The following is an 11,014-nucleotide window of genomic DNA, read 5'->3' on the forward strand; positions in this document are numbered from 1 at the left end:
ATATTCGCTGGTTAAATAAAGCGGCGGAATTAATCCTCAAAAAAAAATGTACAAGCATCAAGAAGGCACATATTACACAATGGAGGTGTTTGGTTCACGTTTTTTTAGCCATCATCACATTGCGGAGGCACCTTAAAATGTTGCACACGTTTGGTTTAGTAGGGCTGTAAACGGATAGCGCATAATCAAATCACACCCCTATTCACTTCCTTTTACGCCCACCCCTGTCCGATAACCGAAGCTGTGATCGCTCATCCCTATCTCTCGCCAAAGCCAACCTTCTTTTCCCTCCGTTCCCGCCCACCTTCAACTCAACCATCTAACCTGATTTACTCCGACGAGACGTCTGCATGTAGCAGCAGTGACGACACCAGCGACCCATTTCTCTACTCCTTGACCAGATTTATTTTGAGCAGCAAAGCACCTTACATGGATAGATCAGCGGGCAAGGTGAGAAGCACGTTTCAGATCTTCCACCACCTCAAGGAGCAGCTTCCGTCACCAGTGATTTTCCTCGCAGCCATCACAAGGAGAATTGCCCAAAGCATAATCGCTGCATAGCATTCAAAATACATCAAACATCCAAACACCGCAATGGAATCCATGCCTTTACAATGGCAATACCATACAAAAAGGGGAAATATCTTATTACGCCTTCATCCCATTGTGAACCCATTCCATTACCTTTTGCATTATCACTGCATAATCACAGGACATTTATACACAGTGAAAAAATTATAGTTTTTCACTCCCCAGTTTTCCCTCAAGAACTTAGTAACTTTATGGACTGTCAGAAATTGTATATTCAAAACCAAAAACATATGTTACTCGGAACAAGAAAAAATTCAATGGCAAGTTCCAGAATTGGACTGCCATTTGACAATACGTACATCAAGATGTTTTTTCAGGTCAAATACTCTTTGAGGTTCAATGGTACATCACATGAATGTAACATGGGAAAATTCAGAAAAAATAAACATCATGACACTCTATTATGACATGTCTCCTTGTTGCTTCATTGCGATTTTAAGGACCATAGTTTTTACCCACGAAGGCGAATATATCCTCTCTGAATGTTGGTCTTGTATTCCTGGAACACATTTTGAAATAATGAGCACGAGAAATGATGTATTACAAATTTATAGATGCATATATACCAAGCAAAGGGATATTTTTCAAGTTACTGAAAACATCATGCAAACATCGAATGAATTTAACAGATAAACTTCCCGGAAAAAAACCCCGATAAACTTGCAGAGCTGCTAAAGGATCATGTAGCAACTAAATAATAAAAGTAAGAGTGTTCCTGACAAAACTGTCTTAGTTTCTTTAAACTATGTAACTGGGGCTGAGGTAGGCAGTCGCAACAAAAATAGGATGATGAGGACAACAGGTTCAGATCTCAATACATCCAAGGACGAGTCTCCAACTAGGCATGCAGACACTGGATTCAGAAGCTTTATCCACCACAATAGTTGTCTACAAACCAGTAGGTATGACCGTACGAGTGTTACCTTTGCTGAAACTCGCGCCTCTCGCCGCCGATCAGATCACCGTTGTAAGCCGGTGCAACTAGTCGGAACCAGAACAAGATGTACGCGTACAGAACTAGGTAATCAGGCAAGCAGGCTGGTGGATGCTTTTGATGGAGGCTAGCTTAGGATGCAATCTAATCTCACAGCCACTAGATTGATCCGTACTTCCGTAGAGATACACACAGGAACACAGGATATTTTCCCCACTCTTTTATAAGTTCCCACATGATTTTCTCCTTTATTGTAAATAATAGCATGATTACATAGACTCCAAAGTAAACACTACTAATACTCGTCACCCTATGTCCAACGTGACCTAAACTTAGGCCTATTCCCAACTTGTCTACTCAACAACTCAACAACGACTAGTCTAATTGGCTCTCCCAAATTTTGATCACATCAAATAACAACAACCACACGCGTAGAAAACTTTTATAGCAAAGGGCCTGTTTCGTTCCCCTCTTCTTCTCTTTATTTTTTCTCTCTTTTAACTCACGGAGTTACAAAAGACACACTTGATGCTGTGCATCTAAGAACCTTCCTACATGATGTCCTCTAACTAGGAAGCAGCTATAATTCTAAATATATTATATGTTATAATTTAGGAGCACTGCCTGTCTCTGTTGCATGTGGTGATGAGGTCATGTCATCAGCATATCACAGTTAGATCACTAGCAAGACTCACAAGATGGATCAAATGTAGTGAGGGACTTCACAAACACAATGTCTAAAGTGACATAGCCAACTGCTTCTTGTCCACCCACCTAGTTAATACAAGCGATTAACCAAATCGACTCCACTAGTCTACCAGGCATGCAACTTGACTAAAGTCAGCTGATCTTAGATAATAATAAAAAATTCACACGATTAAATCCGAGAAGATCCACGTGACATGCTACTGTACATAATAGCAATCTTAGCGTCAACCAGAACACATTCACAGCATACAGAATTGAAGAACCATCTAGCCCTTTTTCTTTGTTTCAGTAACCCAAGTATTACTCAACATACTTGCAGAACAATCAAAGCCTTCTCAGTGTACCCATTTCATACTACTCTCAAAGAAAATCGATTTTTTTATGAGCCAACAATAAAGTTTAACCATACAACACTGTACAAACTATACAGCAAAATCCAAAGCTGAATCATCCCAGCATTTTTTTTATCAAAAATAGCAATACAAAGGAGAAAACCAATAGAAGATCAATCAGTTTGTGATGGCACACCTGCAACCTCTATGGTTATCATGTTCTCTAGTTTTTATTTCTCCAGATAAGTATGTACAATCAAAGTAAAAACTAGTAAAAGATCAGTGACTGAAAACTTGCATCCATGAGAGGCGAAGACTGGACTTCCTAGATTGTTCCAAATGAACAACATACCTTACAGAAATATAAGAACTACATGGTTTCAAAATTAATTGAATTTATGCATTAGGAATCTAAAATCATAAATCATGCACCATCTAAGCTGAGTAATCAACATGAAATGATATACTGCCTTCAAGACAAAAGATATACTCATAGCTAGAAGATAAATTACCTCACTTTTTCAACAAAGATAGAATATTAGTACATGTCATGTGTTCACATTTCAGATTCGCGCAGTCTCCAGCCAACTCCCCTGCGTACAAGCAAAAGAAGCACAAAAGGAAAGAAATATCAAAGATAAGTTGAATCAATGAGAAGGCATATGTGCAAACCATTATAACTTTAGGTAACTGGAGGAAGGGGATTAGCTTCTGTTATGATGACAGTAAATGAATCCCCCTAAACGAAGCTAATCATTATAAGTACATGATTGCAGTTAGCAATTAGCAATGGACAAACATCAAACCATTAGTTATATTCTTCTTCTAGCTTTAAGGTAGAAAAGTAATAATAAGAAATTACATCACCATCAATGATATGATGGGAAATTTCTAAAATTATGGCCAATGGTCTAGAAGAAAGCACATATTGGAAAACCACAGTGATTACATAGTACCATTCGAATTTAATTAACTAGTGTTCTTTTTTTTACAACACATAATGTACATGTTATAAATTGATATTTAGTATCAAGGTCAGTGAAAATAGACATTATATTTCCCATAAATTTATTGTATGGGAAAATATAACTAGATTTAAGCTTCCAAGTGTGCCAGCCAGTTAACTATTTCATGTAGCAGACGGCTTCACGACATCACAAATTGCCAGCACACGACTGTGGTTACCAATCAGAAATGGCCACAAATCAATGAAATAGTTATATTCTCGTTCTAGCTTTAATCTGGCATGGTAATAATAAGAAATCACATCACCATAACTCATGACCAGACCAACAAGGAAACAAACAACTGAACACATTTTTATATATCCAGTCAATTTTTAATCGCAACTACAATTTATTACCGCAATCATGTGCCAAAAGCAATCCAAGAAAAAAAATTACTCTTGTTTGCTCGTGCAATGTGAATACAGAGGAGGCATTACCTGTAGTATAGAAATTTGTGTATGGATAGAAAGTGTCCAAACATAAGCCACCTCGTTTGCAAATATGTTTGATCTGCATCGAGTCAAGTTGGAGCGTGAAGACGCCGCGGATCGTAGACAGAACAATCACATTTGTGTCCTCATCGTACCCCGTTATTATCATCTTTTTGCAACGACTAAACATTCTATGCGGAAAGAGCTCCTGCAATTGAATACTTTTCTGCAGAAACACCCATGTGACAACGCCATCACAGTTTGATTTCCTCTCCCATAACAGGATGGTCAGTTTTGACAAATATGCGAGGCCAAGTCTGTTATCATCCATCCTTAAGACCTGAACAAATCCATAGGAGGTGGTGTTCATAGGGCAGTCTACCGGCCTCTTGATCAAATCAAGGTGCTGACTTTCAACATCAAACACAAGGACGTTACCACCACAAAGCACCCAGCAAAGTGCACTCCCAACAAGGATGCCAGGCCTTATGCCAAACATCGTGTCTGTTGACTCCATGGAGACAATGTCTCCCCATAAACCAGATGCCGATTCATAGAGGCAAGCGAATGCTTTTCTGTATCCAATGACCCAGATCAAGACCAATTTGAGCGGTCTCGAGAAGCAATCGCCATGCACGTGCCCGTCTTGGGCATCAGCGCACATCACCGCGGCCTCCCAGTACACCAGGTGGACCTCCGGGTCGAACACCAGCCCAGGTGGACAAGCCACACGGTGCTCTTGTCCGGTGAGGGGATCCCACACCATCACCTGACGAAGCCACATGTTGACTAGGATGGCGAGGCCGTGGCGGCAGCCTACGAAGTTAAAGTGTTTGTTGCTGTTGTTGGGCACAGAGAAGCGGGCTGCAGCGATGCGGTCCGGCGAGTCGAGCACAGGAGTGAAGTGGTGCTCTGTGCTCATTGAATTACCTCTGAAGAAGCCGAGCAGTGGAGGTTTTTGGTGGTGCCTGCGGAAGCGCTTGAGGAAGTCCGGATCGGACAGGATGCTGCGCCAGCGCTTACAGACGAGGGAGGCGCGGGGGAGTGACGATGGGTCCGGAGGGAGGCGCAGGAGGATCTCCGGGAGAAGGTTCTCATCTTCCACTGGGGACGCCGTCGCCGGCGAGCAACGGCGGCGGCGGCTCCTCATACTTCAGCCTGTAGCGAAGACAGCAAGAGAATTATCAAGAATCCTAAAACCAAATCAAAATTGGAAAAGCAGGAGTCAAGATAGGAGTAAAAGAAACCAGAGGCACTCACCGTTTGTTCTTCCAGAGGCCTGGCCGGAGCGCCGCCGTTGGTCGCCGCTACGAATTAGGGTTAGGGCAAAGGAGGGCGGGGCAGGGCAGAAGGGCGGGGGTAGGGGGAGGCGCGGCGGAGTGCGTGAGGGACGCAGCGGAGTTCAGGACGGACGCGGTGGAGCTGGAGGAGCAGCGGCGGCTGGCCACCGGCCGGCGCCGTTGGGTGGAGCGGCGGCGGCTGAGAGTCTGAAACCTGAGACAGCGAGATGCGATGTGAGTGTGCTCTTTTTTGTTTCCTTTCCAGCGATGTGACTCTACTCACTGTAGGCATGGAAATGGCATATTTACCCTTGTCGAAAGGAGAAACAGCTGCTACTTTAGTCAGAGAGTGCACGAGAGTTCTTAGCCTCGTCAAATCCCTTTTGCCTCTGCGTTGATCTTGCTTCCGCTGCCATGCATGGATGGCACTCCTGCCATTCAGGCTGGACATAGCGAGCGGGCTTTTCAGCCCGCTCGTGGCCCGTTCGCTCTTGGCCCGCTCGGTCCAGCCTCGCTAAATATAATGGACGGTCCGGTCTGTAAATATGGGCCCGTTTCGGTCCAGTCCAGGCTCGCTAAATAGTGTAGCAGGGAGCGCGGCCTCTGTCGACCTCCTCGTTGTGCTCGCCATCGATGCGGGGAGCTTGCATCTCGTTGCCAACATGCCGTCGACACGGGGAAGGAAGAGCCATGGAGGGACCTCCGCGTCCCATGAGATCACGAGGCTTCAAGAGCGCCGCCTGCAGACCGGCCGCCATTGGCAACTTCTTGACTTAGTCAACCACCTCCTTGCCGCCTACGAGCGTCGTCCGACCACCACAAGCATGAGGGGCATCTCCTCCGCAGCGTCGCCTGTCGACCGCAAGCATCAGGTGCATCTTCTACGGCCCCGGCCACCATGCTACTTCTCCCTCCACCTTTCCGAAATGCTGACCCCACATGGCAGTGACTGGCCACCGCAGGGACCGCCGAGCCCGTCGGTACACACCGAGCTTTACACCCGCCGGTCCGGTCCCTGAAAAGAGGACTGCAGCACTGCTCGGTCCGGTCCGGTCTAGACCGCCGGCGACCGGTCCAAACTGCAGCTCAGTCAACGACCGGACCGTGTCCACCCTGACCTGCCACCAACGGCATGGCCCATCTCCCCAACGCCAATCTGCCTACGGCCGCTCTTCAGAATGGCGGCCACCAAGACGCTCTGCTCGTTGCGCCGCCGGCTTATTCCCTCCCCGCCTTGGTCTTCAAACCATTGACATCCGCTGCCATGTTCCGGTCATCCTTGACCTGCTGGCCGGCAACTACCAGCAGTAGCACTCACACTTTGACACCAATAATGCTACACTTACGGATGCTTGTTGATGTGGAAGCGTCCATGTCATCCCCACGGCCCACCCTTGTCTAGAAGAAAACAGCAAAAAAATTACTCAGTGCAGAAAAGTCATAATCCCTGCTCATCCCCTTTCTCTACCGGGTGATGCGACGGCGATGGGTGATGGCTGACAGCGGAGAGGATGTTCCCCCAGATCAGCGGCGGTGTTACATGGCGAGGGTCCTTCGAGGCGGCCCGACCTGCCAGTTCCCTCGCGCGGCGGGTCTAGCTCCCCTGTGACGGCCACGGCGAGCTCCTGCCCGAGGGAAACCGATTGGTGAGCTCTTTGCAGTCAGCGGCGGCGCGGAAATCGCTAAGTCATACGCGGGCGGCGCTCACGAGTTCTTTCTCTCTGGCGGCTGCGGCACGAGATCTTGGTCTCCAGCGACAGCGGCGCGAGCTCTTGGTGGTCGGCTGCGGTGGCGCAAGCTCTTGGTCGTCGGCTGCGGTGGCGCGAGCTCTTGGTCGGATTGTGGCACAGTGAGGTCCTCCATTGTTGCAATGCCGAGCAATTAAAATCACAAAAATCCTGCATGTTGTTTGTAATTGCCCATGTCCCTTGGTTGTCTGATGATGTCACTTTTTCCTTGACAGATTCAGAGCTGTGTTAGATGTGTGATGAAACAGTACTAGACAAGATGCCGATTCTGATAACAGAAGCTAAGCAAGCCAATACAATATTCAATCTTGCATCATCGTCATTATCATATGGCTGCATGTGTATATCTTGTCAGGACATGCCATCTCTGCAAACAAGTGCAGACTCAATCCTTCTCTGAACATACCATCAGCTAGTGCCCTCCCTGTGAACATCTTCAGGATCCAGCAGAGTTATCCCAAAGCTGTAAGCATCACCAGCAGCTGATACAGAAAGGGCGCAAAATCAAGGCAGTTCAGTTTATTAATAAGAGGAGGGCGCAAAATCAGGGCATCGTCATTGTAAACATATCTCCTTATTCAGGGATTTAGTTAGCCACGACTGACTAGCACGTTCGTGCACTCATGTACTTGCCTCAGATCAATAAAAAAGTGGGTTTCATCATATTCTTGCCTCTTACATTCTGTCATTGTTTCTTGAGAATGACAAATAAAGAGTATTTGCTGCTGATGTTTCTGCTAGGATCGACATAAAAGAACCACCTAACATTTGAACTGGAACTGAAACTGGAAGCAACTAATACTTGAACCATATAACAGAGACAAATTCAAGTACCTTGGGCAGAAACAAGATGACAAAACATAAATCTGTCTACTTTTCTAGTGCACTGGTACCTACCAGGTATCAGGTATTACATTAAAGTTAACAAGGTCATACAAAATATTGCATCCAACATATTCAAACTATGTAAATCATGTCCAAACCCTGGTCCATCATATTGTCGAGCCCTTAACTTTCATCGAAATGTAATACTGTAGAACTAGGCTCTACAGTCGATGCCTGCTGAACTTCAAATAGCATACTCGTATATTTTCCAAGAATTTGGGGCATAACCATTGTCGATGAACCTCCAAGTGATACTGTAGCCGATCCTTGTGGTGGATTTATGTCGCCATTGGTAATGCCCAAGTCAAATGATTTCTGCTCCAAAGAAAGTGATAAAATTACATGGATGTTTAAGAGTTTACTAGAAATAAAAAGGTGAGAAATAAGCATACCTCAGCCATGCTACTACAAGCTTGGCCATCTTGTTCCACAACGTCTTGTTGTAGAATATCATCATGTGATGATTTCCTTTTTTATTGGACATTTTCTTTTTCAAATTCATGGAGCGAGCCTGAAATAAATACAAAATTAGTAAGAAAACACGCAACACATGCCTACAGAGAATCCCTCTGAATTCAAAGTGGCGACATGAACCCATCGGTGCTGATTGCAGTAAAGACCTTTAAGACATTCATTATCACCAAGATCATACTTCTCAAGCATAAGCATCCAAGCAACTTCAAACTCTGTAACTGTTAATGAATCATAAACTGCCTTGCCAATAGCAACCTTAATGTGATCATATTCATCATATCCACCAAACTTCTCGGGTATCTTCTTCATTATATGCCTCAAACACCATCTATATCGAGATTCTGGAAAAACTCTTTCCACACCATTTTGAATTGCTTTTGCTTGATCGATTACAATAGTTTTTGGATGGAGATTTGTCATGCATACATGTGAGCCATGCTTGAAATAATCAAACAAATGTTTCAGTATCTTCATATGATAATAGCGCACATCCAAGCTAAACTGATTGTCCATGATGATTCACTCCGACTAAACAAGCAAAAGGCATATCATATTTATTCGTCAAATATGTTGTGTCAAAAATAATGGCGTCATGAAAAGAGTCATACACTGCTCTACTTCCTGCATCAGCCCAAGAAACATTCCTTAGTCGAGATTCATCATCAAGGTCCATCACCTCTGCCAAGTTTCAACCTTCTTGTTTTCTCTAGAAAATTGCGAGCATCCTTCTCACCAAAAGTTAGGTTCTCATGACCATTTGCTTCCACAACAAAAGAATTGAAATTCTCGTTTACTCGAATTCCAGCCCGGTCATTCAGCTCAAACCTTCGCTTCACATGGAAGTCCAATTTTTGGTTGCATCTGAATAACCGAGACTTGTCTGAACTTAATCTGTGATTATGATCTAAAATGACGGTTGAAAGATGAAACTTCCCATCAGGACCATGGCTAATATTGATTTTAGCTTTACATCCTAACCCGGTTGTTGGATTTGGTTTCAACATAGTACTTGAGTTGGATTGAGTCTTACCATACCGAGAGCACGAAAGTGTAAGATGCTTCAGCTGTCCATTATCAGCATTGCTTGAGCTTCTTCTTGTCACATCAAAGCCCTTTGCTTTAGCGTAGTTGTTGTATTACTCTCGCACCTCATTCTCAGTATCAAAGGTCATCCCCAATTTAGGGTCTCCAAGTAAGGCATCTGGTTGAGATTCACCATGGTCATGTTCAAGTTCCGTGTTGCTCATTCCGATGCTTAATGTTGTCATCATCGCTTGAACTAGGCATGTCACTTGATTCTGGAACACCACCAATTCCATCACACATTTCTATAAATCAAGAAAATTGTAAACATTATTATTGTTCAAAGGGAATATAAAATAAATTTATAGGGGATGGTAACATATTGTGCTAACATTTGGCATGTGGAACATGATCTATACAAGATGTATACATTCAGAAGCATGCGTAGGAACAAACAATCAATCATAAATAATGTGCTACACTTCTGTAGATTCAGACACAAGAAAGGTGCAGATATTGAACATAACAAATTATTGGGGCAAAAAAATCAATCGTAATCTGATGAAGAAAAGTTAGATGGAAGATGCAGAGATTGAACAATATTGGGGCAAGAACCTCAACTCCTACAGTCCTCAAGCTCGGCCAAACACACACCTTAGTCCACCCCCAGCGTCGTCCGCAGTGCCAAATCTGCGACGGACAACAGTTTATGCAGCGACCTGCTGCGACAACAACGCCCTCGGATCTAGAATCCCAGCGGCTAGTTGTTCAATGTGGAACGAGGGAATCCAAGCGGCCTGTCTGGAAAACAAGGAGGCGGCTGGCTGTTCTTTTTTGTTCGAGGTAGAAGCTAGAAGGCAGACGGTCTGGCTGTTTGGCACTTGCTCGCGACCACGTCGGATTCTATCCTAGTCATTCCGTAAAGCTTCCGTAAGTCATCCGTAAGTGTAGCATTATTGCTTTAACCCGACGGCTATGATATCAACGCAGATCTTACTAATAAATCGATGAACGAGCTGCCGCATGGTCACGCTCCTCACTCAAAAGGTCAAGAGCATCTTGACGTGCTTTTTCATTATCAGCTTCAACATAAGCCGCCACATGGGGCGAGTCGTGACGAATGTCATTAGGGAGAACCGCCTCTGCTGCGTAAACCATGAAGAAAGGCGTGCAACCCATAGATCTGTTGGGGGTAGTATTGATATTCCATAACACTGAGGGAAATTCCTCCACCCAACAACCCGGCGTCCTCTGCAAAGGGACCATAATCCGGGGCTTGATGCCTCTCAAAATTTCTTGATTGGCTCTTTCAGCTTGGCCATTGGACTGGGGGTGAGCTACTGATGATACATCCAGACGAATATGCTCTCGTTGACAAAATTCTTTCATAGCACCCTTGGACAGATTAGTGCCATTATCAGTTATAATGCTGTGAGGAAAGCCAAACTAGAAAATCACCTTTTTGATGAACTGAACCGCTATTGCCGCCTTCACACTTACTAACCGGCTCTGCTTCAGCCCACTTTGTGAATTTGTCAACCGCGACCAAAAGGTGGGTCTTTTTATCCATGGACCTTTTGAAAGGTCCGACCATATCCAGC

General features: G+C 44.6%; 1 protein-coding gene and 1 pseudogene across 1 annotated transcript; both read right to left on the reverse strand.

Moving 5' to 3' along the window:
• Window positions 1-3,078: 3,078 nt before the first annotated feature.
• LOC125513987 (uncharacterized) lies at window positions 3,079-5,858 on the reverse strand. Its single transcript, XM_048679223.2, has 3 exons — window positions 5,264-5,858; window positions 4,010-5,161; window positions 3,079-3,158 (listed from the first exon to the last, which is right to left on the reverse strand). Exons 2-3 carry the CDS (start codon window positions 5,151-5,153, stop codon window positions 3,079-3,081), a joined length of 1,224 nt encoding a protein of 407 aa, XP_048535180.2. The 5' UTR covers window positions 5,154-5,161; window positions 5,264-5,858.
• A 1,581-nt stretch (window positions 5,859-7,439) lies between these two features.
• On the reverse strand, window positions 7,440-9,716 carry LOC147963061 (protein FAR1-RELATED SEQUENCE 6-like; annotated as a pseudogene).
• Between the last annotated feature and the right edge of the window lie 1,298 nt (window positions 9,717-11,014).

The sequence above is a fragment of the Triticum urartu genome, chromosome 6A, assembly GCF_056163025.1.
Source record: "Triticum urartu cultivar PI428250 chromosome 6A, HENAU_Tu73, whole genome shotgun sequence".
Lineage (NCBI taxonomy): Eukaryota > Viridiplantae > Streptophyta > Magnoliopsida > Poales > Poaceae > Triticum > Triticum urartu.

Excerpts from the sequence above, each read along its gene's own strand:
- LOC125513987 (XM_048679223.2), bottom strand. The coding sequence starts at position 5,153 with ATGAGGAGCCGCCGCCGCCGTTGCTCGCCGGCGACGGCGTCCCCAGTG. Across the intron at positions 3,159-4,009 it reads CACAAATTTCTATACTACAG|GGGAGTTGGCTGGAGACTGC; the intron begins GTAATGCCTCCT and ends GCTTGTACGCAG.